Source organism: Biomphalaria glabrata, chromosome 18 (assembly GCF_947242115.1).
Source record: "Biomphalaria glabrata chromosome 18, xgBioGlab47.1, whole genome shotgun sequence".
NCBI lineage: Eukaryota > Metazoa > Mollusca > Gastropoda > Planorbidae > Biomphalaria > Biomphalaria glabrata.
In genome coordinates, this window is record NC_074728.1 from 24,343,659 (window position 1) to 24,368,076 (window position 24,418).

A 24,418-nucleotide genomic window follows, 5' to 3' on the forward strand; every position below is an offset into this window, starting at 1 on the left:
GGTGGTTTCAGAGGCGCGCCAAAAATTCTATTATTGAAAATCCCAGTCAATACCAGGATTCGAACCTAGGACCCTCAGTTTTGCAGCTAGGTGCTTATCTACTCATCCACCACACCTCCTGTTACTCATTATGTATGTGTTAATTTTTTTTTGACCTTTTTGTTCCTCTTCTTTCTTTTTTATTAACTTTAGATTGGTGCCAGAGAGTGCATGGTGCCAGGTAGTGCATGGTGCCAGGTAGTGCATCACTTATTAAGTTTCTTTTTTTTTCTTCACAGATCAACGGTTCAGGTTTACCACTAAAGAAAGTTGTCAATCAGATCTAGAAATGGCCCCCACTAAGAATGGTGCGACCAACAGCAGACCAACAAGGCGATTAATCACTATTAAACAGAAGAAAGAGATTATTGCAGCATATGAACAAGGGGCAAGGATCATAGATCTGGCCACTAGGTATAATATGGCAACATCCACAATAGCCACCATTCTGAAAAACAAAGAGGCTATTAAAGCAGCCAGGGTATCATCGGGAGTCAAAACTTTATCGACTCAAAGAAATATCTACATCGAGGAGATGGAGAGGCTGTTAATATTGTGGATGAGCGAAAGACAAATGTCTGGGGATGTTTTGACTCAGGCCAGAGTGTGCGCCAAGGCAAGGTCTATCTTCTTAGATTTGAAACTAAGTCAGCCCATAGCTAGCACTGAAGCAGGTGTGTTCAAAGCCAGTCGAGGCTGGTTTCAGAATTTCCGAAAAAGAATAGGGCTCCTGAGCATTGATAGGCAAGAGGAATCAGTGGCGACCTATTTAGTGGATACTGCGAGAGTTGCGCAAGAGTTTCTAGAGCTGGATGAGGACTACAAATCTGTTGTTCATAGTGATCATTCACTATCTCGTGAATCATTTATGAAACAAGAGTTGGCAATACCAAGTGAGTCATTGATCAAACAAGAGCTGGAAGAGGATCCAGGAGAGGAGGAGAACACATATTCGACTGACGATGATCATCCGCATTCTGTATCAGATGAAAACTCACACTGGGAAAGAAAAGTTCCTACAGAAGACGTTGAAGCCATGTTTCATCATTGGGAGGAGTTTCAAACTCTGGCTTTAAGGTGGCATCCTGACAGAAAGGAAGTAGGCAGAGTCTGCAATCTTGTTGAAGACATGTGTCTCAAACCCTTCATAGAAACCCTTCAGAAGAAAAAAAATAAACTGACGCTGGAAAAAATATTTTGGCCGTCTGTCATCCCACAGAGTACAGAAACTACTAAAATTCCTGCTTCAGGGCGAAGGAAGTTGAAAGTTCCTGTGAAGTGTCCTGATCTTAATGCCTCTTTGAGATGAAAACTGTTTGGGGGCATGCCTTTGTGTGTAAATACTGTAAATAGTGAATTCAGCTTTGTCAAGTCTTCTGGAGTTCTTTAGGTAATCATACTCCTAGATTACATTTTTAACTCTATCTCTCCATGATTATTTTCGTGTTCAGAAGGAATTAATTGTTCATTTTTCCCATTTGTATTTCACTAGCCTGTTAGAGTTAAATTTCAATAATATTTTTCTTTTAATCAGACAATGTTATAATTGGTAGAGATAAATGCATGCCCTTTTTATATAACACCATTAAAGTTTATGAACCCAAAAATTAAGTTAATTTAATGGGGTTAAATTAATGATGGTATCGTCAATCAAGAGAGAAAAGGAGTTAAAGTAGATTTCATACATGTGTATAACCTTATAATGAAGAAACTTTATGAAACAAGGTCTGGGCTAAATTTTTTTGTCTATTTAGGTTATGGTTCACATTGGATTAGAATAACATCTTTAGTAAAATCATTAAAGTTATAGAGACTCTTCAGAATAGAATACTCAAAAGTTAAGTAGCAATTATAAAACACTGAACCATAATCTTCAAATACAAAACCAAAACCTAATAAAATACTCAGAAAGACACAAATAAAGGTATATTCCTCGTTCCATAAGCTAGGATAAATTTGTACAAATGCTCTTTCTTCCCTAGTGCTATTAGAGCATGGAATGGGTTACCTCAGTCAGCCAGGAACACCAGTGACTTGGCAGAGTTTAAGTCATTGGTTAACATTGATTGACCTAGGAACGTGTGTTGGATGTAATCATCTGATTTTTTAAAGTAACATCTGTATTTTATATATATAAAAAATTATAAGATAAGATTAGATATATTTGTATATGGGTTATTGCTCTTACGGGAACTGACTCACTTTAAGAAATCTTTCAGACCAGACTTTGTGTTTGAAAAGTTCATATTGACTCAAACCTTTTTTTTTTTTTTTTTCCTCACATAAATTTTATAAGTTCGCCTTGGCACTACTAATGGCTTAATTTCATCAACAAGCTTGTCAAACATTCAGACAACATGAACGACTGAGAACAGGGGATGATGTAAACGAGGAGCACATCCTTGATATTTACCGGCTGAAAGTAACTCATCGCATTGTGAGTATTAGTTTTAACTTTAGCATGCAACAACCTTTCATTTAGGGGTCATCGCGAAGAGTGTCGTTTTGGTGACACAAGTAACAATGGCAATGTCTTAGCAGTAAAATAAATTCTTAAAAAAAAACAACACAACCCTTTGCCTTGACCCACAGATTCAAAACGAGATAATAGACCTGGTGGGCAACTTTGATATTTTAATGGAACTGGAGGCCCCACGTAGAAGACTTTTATTTCGGCCATGGGTCTCCTGTTCAAATTGAAACATGTAAATGAATGCTTATCAAAAGCAGCATTATTTTATGATCGTTTAATACTCAGTTGAAAATTTTCTAAATTTTTTTATATTTTTTCATGAATTGCCAGAATTGAAGATCAGCATAAAGGAGAGTACCTAATTATGTGCCTGTGCCTAAATAAATGCCTAGAGATAATCTTGAGATATGATTTTCAGCATAGATAATTTTATTTTTATGCAATACTAATGACAATGTATTTTGTAAGTGAATGAAAGATTGATTTAAGAAGTACTGTATGTCTTTTTGATAGGTAGTCAGACCAAAGGAAAAAATAATTTTCTAAATATATGAATGAAGTATAAAATGTATCCTAATATTTTTTATTTATTTTTTTAAACTGGTTCTTGTGTTATCTGCCTTAAAGACTGAAAGGTGAACTAAATTAACTATCATTCTCTCAGTGCAGTCACCAACTAACTTCAGAGTCACACATCTCATCTACCCTTACACACATTCGCCTGGACCTGTAGACCACAAATCTCATGCAAGCCATGGCAGAGTGAAACTATAAATTTAGCCCTACCATTATAATAACAACCTCAGTTTGTAACAATCGGGGGGGGGGGGGGGGGGGTTCTGGGAGAAAGTTTCCCTGCTGTCTTTAGTCACTCAGCAAACATAACTCTTCTCAAGTCAGGATTTGAACTCAAGCCCTCTTGTTAGGTGTCCAAGCCTTAGCTAAGCAGTTTTGACCTGTCAGCCACACATCCCACTTCTGAAAGAATATCTGGATGCTATAAATGCTCATATATAAAAGTGAAAAAAATATTTTTTTTCTTTTCTATTTGAATTTATAGTTGGAAATTATTTATTTTGTTTACTAAAAGTATTCAACATATATTCTCTCAGGATACCGCTGGATATCTACATATCAACATCATAGTTCAAATTCTACAACCTGGATATGAAACAAATTGTCGCCGCCAAAATCCAGTCAGTTATCAGTCTGCGGTAAGTTTTTAAAAAATATTTATAGTATTCCACAGTATCCTGGGTTGGACACTTATCCAGATGTTAGGGGATTGCATGCCAAAGGTTACCTTTTTTGGCAAGCTTAAAGTAGGATGTCGTAATAGGGGTGCCCTGACAGTGCTACAAAGATCAAATCAGGCGCCACTTAGCCAATAATGTCATCTGGCAGTAGATAGTAATAAAAAAAAGAGAGTTGAAGAGCTCTCACGAGGAGCATGGGATGCACTTTTTAGACTCAAAAAAGAACCTTTGCTGATGACAGGCCCAGAAGACGAAAAAAAATATTCCTTAGAGGACATCAGCCTTGTCTTCATTCAATGTAGCAAAATGAGCAGGCCACAACTGATTTTGCATGGTCACATGAAATACTGCCTGTTAGTAAGCCCATGAGAGTCAGTAGTATTTACAAGCTTGACTATAACATCCAGGACTGGTTTTATATTTAAGGCAGAGAATGTTTTTATGTAATGCAGTGCATTATTCTCTGGGTACTTTTTATTGAAAATCCCAAGAAACCCAGAAAATATTCCTATCATAGTTGGAGCTCCATGTATCATAATACTACATATTATGATGTAAAAAAAAAAATCCAAATTTTCTGACTTTCCACAAAGACGTGAAAAAAACTGGCTCTTATGGATGACATGCATGCTAAGTAACCAAAAATGTTATCAGTGCCAGTTATAAAAACAGTTGCACAGTATCATTCACATCTTTTCTGAGCAGAACTTATTTTAGCATTCTTTGAGGCTGTGATGTAAAATTCATATCTATTGATTCCATTGCAGATGTTTAAGTTTTTCAAATTTTTCCATCACAAAAATTGTAAACTACTTTTAGCAATATTGTAGGCAATAAGTTTCTAACTTACAAGTGTAGCGGCTTTCTGAGAACTATTCTTCTAGCCATCTTTTTGCTGCTTAGCTATAAGCTCTCAATAAAGATTGGGATTTTGAATTTCAGGATTTTTAGGGTGCCCCCTGAGTCCACCCAACTCTAATGGTACCTGACTTAAGTTAGGGAAAGTAAAGGCAGTTGATCATGAAACCCTGATCATTAATTGTTGGCCATTGAAACAGACGACCTTGATATAATCAGCCCCATATACTAATAATTCTTTTGAAAGATCTCTGGCTATTTGTTTTCTTTTGTCCTCAGTCATGAATGAATATAAAAGTGTTATTATGCTTAGAAGTAAAATGTCTGTATCTATTAAAAGTCATTACAAAGTTTCCCTGTGAATAATCACGTTGGTTTGTCTTGGAACTGTATGAGGACACACTTTCTAGTCCACACACATCTTTAAAAACTTTGACGTCCTGAATCAAATCTTTGTTTTATATTTGACTTGACATTTTTAGAGTTGCATTTTTGTTTTTAGGAACATGTATAATGAAATAAAGAAACAAAGAAAAAAAGTCAACAGTTGCCTTTTTGAAATATTTATTTTACATCAAAACTTTGTTTCTTAGAAGATCTAAAATCCATAGGTTCTAGTATTGAAGGGGCTATAGAAGTTTGCCTGAGATAGGGTCTCTTTGTTTTTTGTGCTTTTGCAACTTTTAAAGAAGACGCTCCCAGTAGTGAATTGTGAATTATGATAAATTTGCATTATTACTCCAATGTTTGAACTCACATTAAGAAATAATATTTTTTATATTGCGAGTGACATTGTCATTTTTAATTATTATTACGAAACATGGTGAGCCCAGTTAAACCTTTTCTGCAGCTTGAGTTGGACTTTGGGCCATAATTTGCATTTAAACTTTTGTACCAAAGTATTTTGCCCCCTCACTTGGTTATACCATGAAATAATATAATAATAATAATATGTTAACATGCAGTTCATGTGCTAAAGTTTCAAGATATTCGTGATAGATGTAAGCAATAAACTGCTGAATGGTGTACTCTTTTAAGCCAAGGTATTTTAGATTCAAATTTATGATTTGTCTTTTTTTACTTGTCAACAGCTTGACATAATTTCATTTAAACAATAAAAGCAATTACTTATAAGTTAAGCACAGTTAAGATCACTGTAAGACAAATTAATTGATTGACACATAGTGCATTGAGCATAACAAAATATTACAATAGTCCAAAGGAAATGTAAATTCATTCAACCATTCCACTGATGATTGTATAAAATTTGTAAATTGTTATTGAATAGAATCTTGGTTGTGAGTCAGGACGAATTCTCTGTTTATTTATGAGTTTGTAGACTAAATATATAGAAGCACTGTTGAAGGCAGTTTTCAAAGTTTGTTGTATATTTAATTGTTCAACATTTGATGGCATTGTTTACAGTTAGAGTCTATTCTGATTGCTTTTATTTAATAACTATTTCTCTTCTTTCTTAGTCCCTTGTGTTTCTTTGAATTGTTGAAAGACATACTTGAATGTGTCTTCTTATCTTATGATATTGCAGACGTTATTTCAAAAAAGAAGTCAATTAAGTCCTACGCATTTCATGTGTCAATCTAGTCATGCATGTTAATCAATGGCTTAAACTCTGAGTCGGTTTTCCTGGCTGATTCAGGCAACCCATTCAATTCTCTAATGGCGCTAGGGAAGAAAGAGCATGGAATAAGAAATGTGCCTGAATCTTTGTGTCTTTCTGAGTATTTCATTAGGTTTTGTTTTTCTATTTGTAAGTTAGGGTTTAGTGCGTGATGTGTTATAGCTACTTTTTATTCTTCTCTCCTGAAGTGCCTGTAAGTTTAGTGAATTTACAAAAGGTGTTACTCTAATCAAATTGGAATATCTGTTTGTTATAAATCTCACTGTGTCCATGTCGAAGCCATGTCATTGTCAGGAGTTCACAACAGCTCCATTGAAACATTATTTAATGATTGTACATTATAAAGATGGCATTTATTCCATTATTTAATGACCAAGAGAGTTGTTGTGTCTGTTATTGTGATTGGTACCTTCTTTCTTCTCTGGGAAGAATAATGATTAAAATTGTCCCTCAAAGGTGTTTTTTTTTTTACATTTTAAAATTTCTTTTAGTTTTCCTAAAAATGATTTTCAACACTTTGTGGCCAAGCAGAGCTCATTTGTTACCTACTTATAAAATTAAAAGGTTGATATGATGTAGTGGGCCACACAGGCTTCTAATATGGCACGTGCAGACGAAATTTAATAAAATAACACCTTCTATTCTTTATAGTTAATCCTGGTCACTTCATCGTCTGGTCACTTCATCCCCTGCCATTTCATTTCCTGGTCACTTCATCCCCTGCCATGTCATCTCCTGATCACTTCATCCCCTGCCATTTCATCCCCTGGTCACTTCATCCCTTGCCATTTCATCTCCTGGTCACTTCATCCCCTGCCATTTCATCTCCTGGTCACTTCATCCCCTGCCATTTCATCTCCTGGTCACTTCATCCCCTGCCATTTCATCTCCTGGTCACTTCATCACCTGCCATTTCATCTCCTGGTCACTTCATCGCCTGAAATTTCATTCCCTGGTTACTTCATCCCATGGTCACTTCATCTCCTGCCATTTCATCTCCTGGTCACTTCATCCCATGGTCACTTCATATTCAGCTATTCCCTCCTCTGATCTTTGTATTCAACATGGCCTAATTAGTTAGGCTAAGGATGCTACTTCATTTGCAGTTTTTTATTAATCTTGAGGGGTAACAGTTATTGTATATGTGTAGGCATGTATAACCTTTGTTATTCATATTATTTATACATTAGTCATATGTTTAATCACTGGTTGATATACACTAAACAGTCATGTTTAGTGACTGATACACAATCATATGTTTAGTGACTGATGCACAATCATATGTTTAGTGGTTAATGCAGTCATATGTTTAGTGGTTGATAAACACTATACAGGCATATGTTTAGTGACTGATACACGATATGTTTAGTGACTGATACACAATCATATGTTTAGTGACTGATGCAGTCATATGTTTAGTGACTGATGCAGTCATATGTTTAGTGACTGATGCAGTCATATGTTTAGTGCTTGATATACAGTCATATGTTTAGTGGTTGATATACAGTCATATGTTTAGTGACTGATACACAATCATATGTTTAGTGACTGATGCAGTCATATGTTTAGTGACTGATGCAGTCATATGTTTAGTGACTGATGCAGTCATATGTTTAGTGCTTGATATACAGTCATATGTTTAGTGACTGATACACAATCATATGTTTAGTGACTGATGCAGTCATATGTTTAGTGACTGATGCAGTCATATGTTTAGTGCTTGATATACAGTCATATGTTTAGTGACTGATACACAATCACATGTTTAGTGACTGATCTAGAGTCGTATAATTAGTTAACCCTTAAGACGCGCGTGGTAGTTTAGCCTCTAAACTCTAAACACTAGAATTGTAATTCCATTTTGTATGCACTCTTGTAAAAAAGCTCAGCACTTTAAGGGTTAACGTGGTTAATATACATTCATTTGTTTATTGACTGATAAATAATCATATGTTTAGTGATTAATGCAGTCAAATGTTTAGTGGTTGATGTACACTATACAGGCATATGTTTAGTGGTTGATGTACACTATACAGGCATATGTTTAGTGGTTGATGTACACTATACAGGCATATGTTTAGTGGTTGATGTACACTATACAGGCATATGTTTAGTGACTGATACACAATCATATGTTTAGTGGTTGATGTACACTATACAGGCATATGTTTAGTGGTTGATGTACACTATACAGGCATATGTTTAGTGACTGATACACAATCATATGTTTAGTGGTTGATGTACACTATACAGGCATATGTTTAGTGGTTGATGTACACTATACAGGCATATGTTTAGTGACTGATACACAATCATATGTTTAGTGACTGATGCAGTCATATGTTTAGTGGTTGATACACAGCCATACGGTTAGTGGTTGATACACATTCATAAGTTAAGTGACATTTTCACACACTCCTCTCATAAAAAAATGGTTTAGGTCTACAGTTTAGAAGTCCTTATTGGAAGATAAAACAAAATCCTAAACTTTGTAATTTTGTAATTTTTTGAAAAATTGGTAATAATAGTAAAAAAATAATTTTTTTTTGAGGGGGGGGGGGTAATATTCAAACATTGATTGGTAGTTACAATGAAGGTACTCCTTTTTTTTGCCTCTTGAAAAATTCCTTTTTGTTCTGGAGTTTGTGTGTGGTTCTAAGGTGATGGTTATGGTGGGGAGAGGTTAGCTATGCAGTGTAAATGATGCAAGAGAAGTTGCATTGTCTTCAGCCTATTTAGGTAGGACAGACGACTCCAGACCGCCAGACTGAAAAGACGTGTTTTTTGTAGTAATTTACATTTTTTTCAAAATACCATTTTATATTATAACTTAAGTCTACTACATTGATTTCATTTTATCTCAAGTTGATTTTGTGCATAGTGTTATAAACGCGTTCACAAAGAATTTATTCCAGTTATTTCAAGGTATATATGTTTCGCTACCTCTGGTCCATGTTTCGCTACCTCTGGTTTATGTTTCGCTACCTCTGGTCCATGTTTCGCTACCTCTGGTCCATGTTCACTAACTCTGGTCCATGTTTTACTATGTCTGATCTATGTTTCGCTACCTCTAGTCTATGTTTTGCTACTCTACATGACATGTAACATAGAATATTAGTATCTGCAAGGTGCTAAGGTCATTTAATGAAATGGGGGTTCGGGTCCTTCTTGGGGCTTGTTTGTGTTTCATCTTCCCCCCCCCCCCTTCTTCACTCACTGACATTGATAACCTAAGTGCCACTGTATGTCACATGTCATGTTTATTTATAATCAGGTTGGTCGTTGTGCTGTCCACATCACACCCTCGTTGACCGTGGGCCACAGAAACAGATGATCTCTACATTTTCTGCCCCTATAGATCACAAGGTCTGAAAGGGGGCACCTTACTTTGACTGTAGCCTAGGGCTGCAATATGAGTTGGCTCTAAAAACACAATTGTTTGTAAGGACGATTAGAAAAAGTTTAATGGAGTTTATATTAGCTCTGGGCGAGTCACGTAATCACCTGACTCTGGTTAGAGCTTGAGAAGGATTGAACTATAATTTTTGAGACCCGGATGGTCTAAATAGTTTTTAGACTGGTAACTGGTTGCTGCTATGGAACTGGTAAATGGTCGAGGCGTGTATTCGGGAATAGCTTTGGTGTTGGGGAACGAGCTCTCAGTGATGGCTGCCTGGTCGAATGGACTGTCATATTGATGGTTCCGGGTTCAAATCCCAACCGCCGCCTCCTGCGGGAGGATCGGGCGTGAAATTAATACTTTTCAGTTCTGAGAAGGAACGCCTGATATATATATATAAATATATATGTGTGTTTGTGTGTGTGAAGAATTAAGTCCCTTTATGTTTAAAGTGTCTTTTAATTGTGAAGCATTTCAACGTAACATATATACATGGCAGACATTATATACAGATCTCTTACTTCACTCGCTGACTTCCTCTCTTCTTGTTTACACACTCGTCACTTCCCGAAAGTTCCCTAACTCTCGATACCCAACACTTGACCGTGTGTCACGGTTGACCACACAGTAACCGTGTCACAACAATCTTTTTTTTTTCTCTCCCCGCCCCCTCCCTCCTCCCGAAAAAAAATATGTTAGTATGGATGGATGTGTGTGTGTGTACTTAATTAATCTCTATTACATTCTGACCCTTCATTTTTTTTTGGAAGACGTTTATTGTGCCCTTGAATAGGTTCTTCTGGAGTTTGTGAAAAAATTGTAGACACCTCGCCCTTGCCAGCAAGAGGTCTGGGGGGAGCGCTGAGAGCTCTCTCAGCGCGGAGCGGAGCCCCGCCGCCTTGCACTATTTCTGGTATTGAAAACCAACTAAATGTATATTCTGAGGTACCTACAGTACATTATTTTGCTATTAAAAAGTTTTATTTAAAAAAAAAAACTAATGTGCTATTCTTACTGACTTAGACCCTCCCTCCCGTTCGGCGCATTTGCTGGCAAAAATCTGTCACTGGCAATGTCTGAAGCCTCTTCCCACCTGCTATGAGGACCTCCATTAAAGTGTGGCGCCAAGTTGTACTAGGATGTCATCGCAACTCTTATTATGCGTAATTCATTTTGTCGGAGAACATGTCGCGCAAACCTCGTGCGACGATCTGTCACAACCTTACTAAGGGGTCGACTCCCACTTCGGCATAGGATTTCCTTGATTTAGACCCGACCTCTATAACTGACTCCTAAAATCCGTCTTAGCCATCTTTGTGCTTTTCAATTTCGGCAGATGACTATTCATTGCACTTTATTAATGGAGCCCAGCCACTGGTAGACATGTGTAACTTCTCTACTGTCTTCTCTCGACTACGATCTTGGAATTAGGTGACTATTTTGCTTTAGATGTTATATCGAAAAGGGAAGTTTTATCGTCAAAATCATCTTTTGAGGGGTTTTAAACTAAAATATATCTGGAGTTGCTGTTTTTTTTTTAAATTCAAAACCACATTTAGCTACGGTCATAGAATTTGGTGACTGTAGTTTGCTTTAGAAATACTATTGATGATAGAGGCTTTCAACCTTAAAACGCTCTGTAGGGGGATTTTAAACTCAAAACTATCTTGAGGGGTTTTAAACTTTTAAAAAAGTTATCCGGAGGAAAGGGGTTGAAACTCAAAACCCCCCATTGGCTTGGCTATGCTCAAAGAATTTTAGTGTGTAATTTTATTATTTTTTTTTTGTATTGAAAAGGCTTTTTTTTTTTTTTTACATCAAACCCCTCTGAAGGGAAATTTAAACTCAAAACACCCAATAGGCTTGGCTACGCTCATAGCATTTTGATTGCGAAATTTTTTTTTTTTTTTAATTTTGAAGATTTATTTTTTAGCTTCAAACCCCGCTGGCTACTCATAGCATTTTGAGTGCATAATTTGCCTTTTTTTATATTGAAGAGGTATTTTTAGCTTCAAACCCAGCTGAAGAGGGGTTTATCTCAAAACCCCTTTGGCTATGCTCATACAATTTTCAGTGTGTAATTTGCTTTTTTATATTGAAGAGGGGGTTTTAAACTAAAAACCCCCTGGTAGGAGGTTTCAAACTCAAAACCCCCCTAGTATGGGGTTTCAAACTCAAAACCCCTTGGTAGGGTTTTAAAACTCTCAAAACCCCCTGGTATGGGGTTTTAAACTCAAAACCGCCTTGGCAAAATTAAAGCAAAAGATCAGTCACTAAACTCCGACCCCCCCCCCTTGCTACACCCATGCTATATATATAGATATAGATATATATATATATATATATAACAATCCTTTGAGACTGTAGGCCTAACAGTAGACCTAAGGCCATAAGGTTATCACACAAGTCGTTTTAGCGTAATCTTAGACTTTCTATGTTTGCTCTAACCTTAGTTTCATTTGACATTAATTCTGGTAGATCTTGATCTAGATTCCCATTCAGCCAAACCCTCACAGGGGGCGCTGTTGCTGAGTGGTAAAGCGCTTGGCTTCCGAACCTGGGGTCCTGGGGGTCGAATCTAGGCGAAGACTGGGATTTTGAATTCCTGGATGGTGCGCCCCAACTTTAATGGGTACCTCACTTAAGTTAGGGAAAAGTAAAGGCGGTTGGTCGTTGTGCTGGCCACATGGCACCCTGTTCGTTAACCGTAGGCTAAAGAAACAGATGACCTTTTACATTATCTGCTCGAGAGATCACAAGATTATAGAGGAGGACTTTACCAATCCTCTGGGTGATAGGCCCGATTCTATTTCTGTTCTAGAACCTAACACGTATATATCGGATTTACCCGCTTTTTTTTTCATTTCTACGAGAAATGGCGTTTTCAATGAAATGTCTGAAGGCCCACCCCCATTTACAAAGTCGAAATCTACTTTTAATTTTTTCCAATTTGTTGATGACTTTCCTCATTTTGTTTACATTAGCTAAATAATTTGTACCTAAACTTGCAAATAGTTGTTAAATCTATTTTTATAAGCAAAAATTAAAAAAAAAAAGGTTTGAGAAAAATACAGGGCATAGAACGGCAAGATTGTTTGATAGGCAGGTGTAAAAAAAACAACAACCTATCTAACAGTTTAGAAGAAATCCAGTCTCATTATATACATGGAATCCCTCAGTGGTTAAACGACTTTGGATCATCTCATGGAAATGAGATGATTGCCGATATTTACTATTAACTATTAGAAATGAATCTTTAAAAGAAATAAACAATATTCTTGCAGCATTCGAAACTATATTTCCATCCCCCGTTCCCCTTGATAGTTCACTGATAGGGCACTTAAGTGAGACTTAGTTGTCTGCCCCCGTGAGAAAAAAAAGTATCTGGGACTGCGGTACAGTTTCTTGTGTTTTCTCATTTCATTTTCGATTCTACTTGCGCAGTGGAACTTGTTTTACAGCGCAGTGGAACTCGTTTTACAGGTAGAGGTAGATATACCTGACGAGGAAATTCTTGTAGTGACAGTGTTTGCAAGTGATCACTTTATTCCCAAAGTGCTAATCAGAGATAAGAGTCACAGTGTTTGGTGTGTATCATGTCTGCGGTAAGGAACGCTTATGAGCCAGTCGCTCAAATCAACACTAAAAAGTAAGAGAACACTTACATAAACCTATGTTCAATATTTATATAAATTGTTTATTGTGTAATGTTAATCCCAATTATTTGTTCACCTTAACACTATGCCCCGCTCTCTCTCTCTCTCTCTTATTTTCATTTACTTTCTTTTCCTCTCTCGTTCACTCTTTCGTTTTTCTTTAGATTTCTCTCTCTCTCTCTCTCTCTCTCTCTCTACGCCTCCCCCTTTTGTTTTTCTATTTCTTTAAACTTATTTAATAAACATTTTCTCTGACATGTCTACCTAACCTTTTACCTATTCCTTAGTCTATTGGACCGTTGGGGCACCAAGCAAGACTCGTCGACCGTCTTTCTCCATTCCTCACTGTCTTTTCCTTGTTTAAAACCTCTCTCAATGGCAGGCCCGTCCATTCTTTTATGTTGTCCTCCCATCGCTTTCTCTGTCTGCCTCTTCCTTTTTTTTTCCTGGTACTGTTACCTGAAGGAAGGTCTTTGCAAGCCCCGTAGATCTTGTAATCTATGGCCGCATATATACATTTTCTTTAAAAAAAATATGTTGGCACCCTACTGGACCAAGTCGTGTCAACCTAGTCGCACAGATTTAATATTAGAGACTTCAACATCAAAACGTCATTGGTTTTCTTGGCTGATTCTGGCAAACTCGTTCCATGCTGTCTGTGATGGCGCTATTCAACATCAAAACGTCATTGGTTTTCTTGGCTGATTCTGGCAAACTCGTTCCATGCTGTGATGGCGCTATTCAACATCAAAACGTCATTGGTTTTCTTGGCTGATTCTGGCAAACTCGTTCCATGCTGTGATGGCGCTATTCAACATCAAAACGTCATTGGTTTTCTTGGCTGATTCTGGCAAACTCGTTCCATGCTGTGATGGCGCTATTCAACATCAAAACGTCATTGGTTTTCTTGGCTGATTCTGGCAAACTCGTTCCATGCTGTCTGTGATGGCGCTATTCAACATCAAAACGTCATTGGTTTTCTTGGCTGATTCTGGAAAACTCGTTCCATGCTGTGATGGCGCTATTCAACATCAAAACGTCATTGGTTTTCTTGGCTGATTCTGGCAAACTCGTTCCATGCTGTGATGGCGCTATTCAACATCAAAACGTCATTGGTTTTCTTGGCTGATTCTGGCAAACTCGTTCCATGCTGTCTGTGATGGCGCTAGGAAAGAAAGAGTACTTTCATGAATTTTCTCTAGCGTTATGTTTACAGGTGTATGTATTATAACTACTTTACTTTGTGGTCGTCTGTCCTGAAAGGTCTCTAGATTGAATGATTTTACTAATGGTGTTACTCCTCAATTGTGAACATTCAACAGATATAAATCTTGCGGCTCTGTTTTGCCTCTACTCTAGTTTATTTATACATTTTCTTTAGTCACGGAACCTCAAACAGGGGACATTTGTGCCTACATTGGTCATTTAAATATCATATTTTATGTTTTAGTTTGGCTTGAGGAAATTTCTTTAAATTAATCATTTTGCTTTGTTAGGACATTGTATTTTTTTTATAATATTTCATTTATAAAACCTCTCACCTCGAATAAGAGAAATCGTATAGCATTATATAACTATGTATATGACTTCCTACTCTTGGATTCTTTTCATGGGAAAAGGAAAAAGATGGGTGGGCTCTCACAATTTTTCTATATGTTTTGACAGTTAATGGATATATTTGGGAAAAAAAAAACATCACTATCTCAGAGTTGCCTACTAGTACGCAAGTGGAACGAAATTACGCGGGTACGGTTTATCATCTGAAAATACGCATTTCCCCCTCTAAAAAAAAGTAGTTCTTGCTAATCATATACATATATAGATCAGTGCGTCAATGCCAGGAAATGGACTATTCCTATTAGATTATGACATTATGATCATAAGATCATTGCAAAGTTACAAGAACGCTATCATTCTTACATATTCTAGAAAAGTCTATGACGAAGACTACAAGTATAAATATTTTGGCAAAAGTACTAAATATCTTATATAATTTTATGCTGTGTGCCTTTCGTGTAATGGGCACACACTCCCACTTTTTAAAGGTGAGGATATCTTGCAGGTAGATGTTAACTTGGTCTTAAAAAGTTACGTAGCGAATCTTCAGGCTACACACGGGGGGGTCAAGGGTATGGAAATAAGATCAGCATAGTTCAACGGTGTTAAAATGGAAGCCTGGGGATTATATTTTATAGGCCTTACAAAAACTTTGGTAGACACATTTCTGTCAAAACCATCATAATATAATATTAATAACAGTAATAAAAATAATATAAGGGAAATACAGATAGTTATAATTTCATTGGGCAGTGTTGAAAGTTAGGGAAGCCAGTGTTGTTGTGTTTTTTTTTGTTTTATTTTGTGTGTGTCTGTGTTTAATTATGCATGTATGAGACTATTTTCTTTTTTTTTTTTTAATGTAAGACATATAAATTATACATACAGTGGCCTGCTGAGACAGGCCTCTAACACTGGACCACAAATCGACCTTGATGTAGCTGGATAAAAACTTTTATAGCTTCTGCATGATATTTCGCATGTCGCGGAAAAGACTTGATACATTTCGAACCCAGGAGTCTTATAGAAGCAACAGGTGGCCCCAATTTTTTTTTGAGATACCCGCCCGTGTAAAGTAGCCCGATTCATTGTTTTATCATAAACTTCAACAGAATCATCGTATTAAGAACTTTAAAGATTTGCATCTGTTATAAGCAGAATAAGTATTTTGTTTATAAACGATGAAAAGAGACCAATATTCCAAAAATTAATATAGAAATTTTCAACTCATGTCTTTTCCACAAAAAATAATTTGAAGGTGGTAACACACCTATACACTCACACAATAGATCTTCCTAAAAGGGTTGCCCATTAATAATATAACAAGGAGTGTTGATAATAGAGATTAATGCTGTTATAGAAAAATGAATACTACTTTAGTTTATCAACACATTTAATCCTTATAAAAAAGACTGGACTCAGGATGTGACTATCTGCCTGGTCGTGCGGTTTGCGCGCTGAACTGTCGTTCAGATTTATCGATGGTCCCGGGTTCAAACCCTGCCCGCTCCCATCCCACGTCGTCCTGCGGGAGGTTTGGACTACGAAGTAATTATCTTCAACTCTGAAGGAACATCCGAAACATGTAAAACATTTTACAAACATTTTTACAAATATGCCGAGTTCTAGTTCCAATCTTGATGACTTATCAATCAACTAATTCACAATCAGTTAAATGACTTCATAGAAACTGACACACTGAAAAGAACTCTGCTTTATTTAGATCAGTAAGAGCTAGTAACGCGCGTTAAAAAAAAGCGATACAATCTCGTGGTAGATCTAAAAAGAATAGTCCATTCCCAGTCATTGACACAATTATCTCTCTCTCTATATATATATATATATGTTTAGCAAGAACTACTTGTTTTTTTTTTGTTTTTTTTTTGCTTTAGTGGGGAAATGCGTATTTTCTGATGATAAATCGTACTCGTGTATTTTCGTGTCCATATGCGTACAAAATACGCAAGATGCGTACTTGTAGGCAACTCTGGTTACGAATACAGATCAAAAGTCAAACTGTAGACCAAGTGCAAGAATGTGTATAACTATAAACAACATGCTAAATTCTGAGTAAACACTGCCCCAAATACATCGACTCCAACTTGAGCCGAGGTTGCGTATTAAAGAAGTAACGTGTACACTATGCTTTAACCAGACAGAGTGGCGTCGCATAGCGTTTTAAAAAATCCGTTCAACCGTGACGAGTGGGAACTACTGTATGGGCACCATCGTTCGGACCAAAGCTAATGTCCTAGCTCTCGTCTGTTTTCTGTGCGAAGGTCGCTGGCCGACGGAAGGAGGCCATAGATTAGTTAGTATTTCATAAATTCATAAAGCGCTGACTGTGTATGTGTTTCGTACGTGAATGTTGTTCGAATTTTTCATCTATATTGTTATTGTTACAGAAGTAACGCTGGGGTTGTCAATGGACCTCATTCACCAATCGTAAACAAACAACATTTAGCCACGTGGTGCTCTATCTCTTCTATATAATTTACGATCTCATGTTTAATTCATGATGGTTGTCACGTGACATATTTTTTCATTATTTTATCAATAAGATCACGTGGCTAAATGTTGTTTGTTTACGATTGGTGAATGAGGTCCATTGTAGTCAAACTGAATTTCCATTTGATTGGATCCATAAAAATAATCTTATCTTATCTTATTTTCATTATCTTATCTTATTTTCATTATCTTATCTTATTTTCATTATCTTATCTTATTTTCATTATCTTATCTTATTTTCATTATCTTATCTTATTTTCATTATCTTATCTTATTTTCATTATCTTATCTTATTTTCATTATCTTATTTTCATTATCTTATCTTATCTTATTTTCATTATCTTATCTTATTTTCATTATCTTATCTTATTTTCATTATCTTATCTTATTTTCATTATCTTATCTTATCTTATTTTCATTATCTTATCTTATTTTCTAACCGTTGCACGTTTAATACGTTCACATAGCAAGCCTAGTCTGCATTGTGTTTGTTGGTGGTGTCCTAAACAAATGCAAGGGACCTCATTCACCAATCGCAAACAAACAACATTTAGCCACGTGGTTCTCTATACCTTCTATACAAATTATGTCCTCCATCGTGGCTGTCACGTGATACGTATTTTTCCATTGTTTTATCAATATTATGACGTGGCTAAATGTGTTTATTTACGATTGGTGAATGGGGTCCATTCTAGCGACCGCCCTGTCACTGACAGGCTATAAACATTGGTTTTGTGTTTGCTTGCCTAAATGTGGAGTGTAAGTGTGTGTGTGTGTGTGTGTGTGTGAATGGAGGAGGGTGGGAAAACCAATGCTCTGTAATTGTATTCTACGTGACTATCTTTACTGCTGACACGTGGACGCGGTCCTGACCAGGCAAAGTCTTACAGTACATTTTGTTTTATTGTAGACAGACTAACAATTTCAGAAGTTACAAATCGTTAGATGCAACCATTTCAACATCACTTGGGACTCAGATGATCTTTTTAACATAACTTAGAGCTCGAATGATCTTTTTAAAAATTAACTTAAATGATCTTTTAAACATCACTTGGAACTCAAATAATCTTTTTAAAATCAACTCAAATGATTTTTTTTTAAATCAACTCAAATGATCTTTTTTAAAATCAACTCAAATGATCTTTTTTAAAATCAACTCAAATGATCTTTTTTGAAATCAACTCAAAGGATCTTTTTTAAAATCAACTCAAATGATCTTTTTTAAAATCAACTCAAAAGATCTTTTTTTAAATCAACTCAAATGATCTTTTTAAAAATCAACTCAAATGATCTTTTTAAAAATCAACTCAAATGATCTTTTTACAAATCAACTCAAATGATCTTTTTAAAAATCAACTCAAATGATCTTTTTAAAAATCAACTCAAATGATCTTTTAAAAAATCAACTCAAATGATCTTTTTAAAAATCAACTCAAATGATCTTTTTAAAAATCAACTCAAATGATCTTTTTAAAAATCAACTCAAATGATCTTTTAAACATCACTTGGAACTCAAATGATCTTTTCAACACTTGGAACTCAAATGATCTTTTCAACACTTGGAACTCAAGTGATCTTTTTACAAATCAACTCAAATGATCTTTTAAACATCACTTGGAACTCAAATGATTTTTTTAAAAATCTACTCAAATGATCTTTTAAACATCACTTGAAATGATCTTTTTAAAAATCTAATGATCTTTTAAACCTCAAATTATCATCTCAACATCCTTTAGTGTTCACACATCTTTTTAACTTTAATAAGAGCTGAAATGACGTTTTTAACAAACATTTCAGACCAAATAGTGATACTCTGTGACTAAGTCTTGGGGATTGATGGCCAAATTTTGATTCACGGTGCCCCCGCTGCGGGGAAGAAGAGGAAACCGTGCCTCATATTCTGTTTGACTGCCCCAGACTTGCTGATCTCCGTCTCGACAGGTCTGGGAAACCCAAAATTCTCGACCTGTATGGCGACATTTATGCACTACGCAAGACAGCAGGGTTTCTGTCCAGGGCTTTTGCAAGAGAGGATTTGAGCCTCTCAAGCCCTCACTCTAATGGAGTTTGATGATGATGATGATGATGGGGATTGATGTGGTCGCTGGTAAATCTGTGTACTGTGGCAACTACACATTATTCGCTAAGTAGGCCTAAACCTGTATGGTATTGCTAGTGTGTCGGCGCATTTTTTTCCCTCGTCTTGAGCGGCTCTGTGGCTTTAAATCTGCACACAGGAAGTGCCATAGTACAGAAACAGCGATGGTTAGGGTACTAAAGGACCTACTCCGCAACTCCGACATACCATTTCTTTCCGTGTTAGGGCCTAACCACAGACTTTGATATCTAAACCGTGAGATTATTACGGTCTTATTCTATGCCACTTTTGGTTTCTCAGACATCCTGGCTTGGATTCTACCCAGGGCCAGCCTTAGGCCACTGCATCCTACACAGCTGCAGTGGGCCTCGCGCTAATCCTAGCAGTAAATTATTTAAAGTAAACAAGTATAGCTATTAACAGGGTTCCCGCGGCCTCCTGATTTTCCATGAGATCTTGGAAATTTCCCGAAATTGCAAACTATACAAAAAAAAAAGTCCTGGAAATCTTCTGAACTTATTAAAATCTTCTGAACACTAAAAAATCGCCTTAAAAATAGACAACATTGTCATTTTAGGGTGTCATTAATAATGTAAACGCCAATGCTACGCACGATTGATACAAAAAAAAAAAAAACGGCATTGTCAGCTTTCATTTAGTGAAATGTAATGCAAAGACGAATATATTTTCTAACACAAAATCAGAATTTTCACTTATTTTTCTTAACCTTACCCTGACTGAGCCCGCGCTATCCGTTTCGCATAGGGCCCCGTAATTGTTAAGGTCGGCCCTATGTGACATGTCTGACAGAGCGAGCCCATTCGCTTTCGTATTGTTGTCATGCTTTGTTTACGCAGTTTATTCTGCCTTGACTTTTGTAGCTGGAAGCTTCTGTTTCTTAGCTTGGCGCTTCGGGATTCTTTTGGGATGACACTGTTTCCTTCCCCGTAAGTGGGGACTCAGGCTTTAGACTCCGCTTTAGTCGAGTTTGATCTGGACGTTGACTCTTTTGTAGAATTGTTCTGAAGGCTTTACTAAATGGGCCGTAATTGGTTGGTAACATTGTGGGCCCATATTGAATCTCTGTAGGGTCATGCTTGTAGTACTGTATTGTTGCGATTCTCTACAAATCAGGCAATATGTCAGCACTGCCGAACAGAACTTGACAATAAGAGTTCCGAACTAATGTGGTAGTAGAAAAGCCAATTCTTCACTATTCATTACGATTTGCTGACTTAAATACTTTACTGTCAATAACCTTACAACCGTACTAAACTTTACTGTCCATCTCATCCTGAACTCAAACTGATGGCCGGCCTTAGGCCTGTCAGGGGAACCCCGCAGTTTACATTTAGCAAATCACCATCAGTCATGACTCTTGTCACAGGCTTTTAAAGGTGTAGGACTTATTTATTGTATTGTACGAGGTACCCCGTCAAAATAGCGCGGACAAAATAGCGCCGACAAAATAGCGCGAACAAAATAGCGCGGCGACAAAATAGCGCAGAAAAAAAATATTTTAGTCATTTTGAAAGAAATACTTTAGATACAGTAAAATATGAATAGAGCCAATATTTTTTTTTTGTTTTAATGTTATCATAATTTTTCAGTCATTTTGCAGGAAACACTTAAGATATCTCAAAACATAAATAAGCAAAAATCATAATAAGGTAAAATGAATAATTTCTAAATATAACATTTATTTACATTATAAAAGTGTACTTCGAAAACACGCAAAGATAATTGTCAAATTTACACACACACACAAACTTTCACAAAGAGTTAAATTGTAGGAAATGTCACGTAAAAATTCCATCCCTGGCTTGTTTCCGTACATTGGCAATAGAGTTATGCATTTTAATCAAAGGTGAAAAAGGGGAATGATATACAATTTAAAGTACTCTCGTTCTCTACAAATATGGCATAATTTCATATCTATTAATATTGAAAAAGATAGAGACATCACCAAAAATGATGCCCAGGACATAAAATTACTAATAATCCGGTACTTTTGTACACATCATATATAAGTCCATCATATATAAGTCCGCGCTATTTTGTCTTGCGCTATTTTGTCTTGCGCTATTTTGTCGGCGCTATTTTGTCGGCGCTATTTTGTCGGCGCTATTTTGTCTTGCGCTATTTTGACGGCGCTATTTTGTCGGCGCTATTTTGACGGGTCAGCATTGTACGATTGACTTTACTTGAATTAAGCCACTGGCCCCTACTGCGATTGAGTTGCTTCCTATGCATGTTGTATATAATGATTAAATTGATAGTTGTTGTAAAAAAAAATAAAATTAGAAGAGGGGCCTCCCAAGCTTCCATTTAAATTTGGGCTCCGCAATTAGTTAGGCTGGCCCTGCTCGTACTGCTGCCTTACAAACTGTGTCTCTGGGCCCCCGAAAGGCTTTTAATCACACGATCATATCACGGGTCATATTTACGTGTAGCGCCCATACCAGCACTGTCCCCTGTCCATCGACACAGCGCGCTGAACTGTATTACGGAGTTGTGCCACGTATCGCACCCAGTTAACCCCCATCGCTTAGCCAGGGCAGTGACAACAGTATGTTAGTCCATTAGCATTACGTGTTAACCCCATCACTTAGCCAGTGCAGTTACAACAGTATGTTAGTCCATTAGCTTTACGTGTTAACCCCATCGCTTAGCCAGGGCAGTTACAACAGTATGTTAGTCCATTAGCATTACGTGTTAACCCCATCGCTTAGCCAGGGCAGTTACAACAGTATGTCAGTCCATTAGCATTACTTGTTAACCCCATCGCTTAGCCAGTGCAGTTACAACAGTATGTTAGTCCATTAGCACTACGTGTTAACCCCCATCGCTTGGGCAGGGCAGTGACAACAGTATGTTAGTCCATTAACATTACGTGTTAACCCCATCGCTAAGGCAGGGCAGTTACAACAGTATGTTAGTCCATTAGCACTACGTGTTAACCCCCATCGCTTGGGCAGGGCAGTGACAACAGTATGTCAGTCCATTAGCATTACTTGTTAACCCCATCGCTTAGCCAGTGCAGTTACAACAGTATGTTAGTTCATTAGCATTACGTGTTAGCATTAAGTGTTTGGGCTTAATGTACTCTAATACTTAACTGTCAGTGGGCCTGGGCAGACAAGCCAAGGCATAAAAATACCACCACGACATTATTCACTGTGTACATATATCCGCTTAGTGGTGACATACAGCAAACCGGTATATCATTTGACTTGGGCTGATGACTCACAATCTATATCAGTCCTCATTTCCACTAGAGGTGTCGTGTCTGGCTACTGTCATAGGCTTTACCCTTGTAGCTGTTAATGGGTGTCTGACTTCGACAGATTACTCTGGAGTTGTCTGGGTTTCTTGTATGGGTGTATTCGATGTTACTAGCAAGTAACAAGACCTACACATGTAACAAGTAGAAAAGAATAAGTCCAAACCTTTATATAATAATAATAATCTTTATTATCCGTAAGGAAATTTGTCTTACAATTTGTGCATTACACCAAACAAAAAACATTATAACTATAAGAAACCAAAGTGTACATTCACACCAGACTCACTCATAATTTACATGTGACAAAGTTTATACCAGATTATTCTTATTTAATGATTTGATTGCCAGGGGAACAAAAGAGTGTTTGTGTCTGTTTGTCTTTGCTATCGGTGTCTTGTATCTCTTTTGTGATGGTAAAATCACAAAATCCTGACACAAAGGGTGATTCTTTATTTCGAGGATCTTGTTAGCTTTTTTATAGATGTTTGTCTCAAACAACTGCCCAAATGGGGTTTGTTTTTTGCCAATGATTTTGCCAGCAGCATTTAGGATTCTATAAAGTTTATTTTTATTTTTAATGCTCAGATTGCCATACCAGGCAGTGATATTGAAACTTAAAATATTGCAGATGTGAGCGTGATAAAACATAGCCGAGGCCTTTTCGCTAACATTAAACGAGGACAGTTTTCTTAGTAATCGTAATCTTTGCTGCCCTTTTTTGCTGATATAATCAGTATTTGCAGTAAAATGTAGTTTATTGTCTAGGATAGTACCCAGGTATTTAAAGGTTTGCACAATTTCAATAGTCTCTCCAGCTACAGAAACAATATCATTTTCCTTCTTGTCCCTACGAAAATTGATTATCATTTCTTTGGTTTTTTTTACATTTAATAATAAAAATTATCTTTACAGTATTTTTCAATGTGTTCTATTTCTTTGAAATACTCATTTACGTCTGAGCGCTCTGAGAGCAGGGCAAGAAGAGCCGCATCATCAGCGAATTTTGTGAAGGAGCAACAAGAACTATCGGATTGAAAATCATTGGTGTACTAAATGAACCACAATTGCGATGTCACAGCCCCCTGGGGCGCCCCTGTGTTAACTATGCGTTCATTAGATATAACATTGTTTACCCTAACCCTCTGAGCTCTCTGGGTCAAAAATTCATTAGCCCATCGTGTTATGTATGGACTAATCTGCAACGCTTTCATCTTTTCAATGAGTAAATGAAGTTGTATAGTGTTAAAAGCTGATGAGAAATCAATAAAGAACAATCTTACATAAGTGTTCGGTAAGTCCAGATGTTTGTAGACACAGTTTAAAATATTTAGGATGGCATCGTCTACACCTTTACCCTTTTGGTAAGCAAATTGTAAAGGGTCTAACTTATTACAAAGATCATTCAGAAGAAACTTTTTAACCAATTTTTCTAAACATTTAGACACAATGGAAGTAAGTGAAACAGGTCTATAGTCATTCATTTCCTTCGGTTTGGAAACCTTTGGCACAGGTACCATTATAGATGACTTCCACACAGGTGGTATCTCATGGTTTAGTAATGAAGTAGAAAAAATATCTTGGAAAGGTTCAGCTAGTTGTTCAGCACATTCTTTTAAGATTCGCCCTTTTATTCCATCAGGCCCACCAG

At 36.7% G+C, this 24,418-nt stretch overlaps 1 protein-coding gene across 5 annotated transcripts in view; it reads left to right on the plus strand.

The window, feature by feature from the left end:
• LOC106062944 (uncharacterized) overlaps positions 1-24,418 on the plus strand; it is a 56,956-nt gene that overhangs the window by 6,218 nt on the left and 26,320 nt on the right. The window contains exons 2-4 of one of the 5 annotated variants that reach the window (XR_008775866.1): positions 279-1,429; positions 2,336-2,476; positions 3,625-3,663. Coding sequence is in view for 2 of the 5 variants with exons in the window: in XM_056016998.1 (XP_055872973.1) it covers positions 13,262-13,314 (53 nt within the window). In the remaining 3 variants the exon portion in view is untranslated. Of the gene's footprint in view, positions 1-278; positions 1,430-2,335; positions 2,477-2,842; positions 2,885-3,624; positions 3,727-12,696; positions 13,315-24,418 lie in introns of those variants that run through there. The other 4 variants (XR_008775864.1, XM_056016999.1, XR_008775865.1 and 1 more) reach the window with 4 other exon arrangements.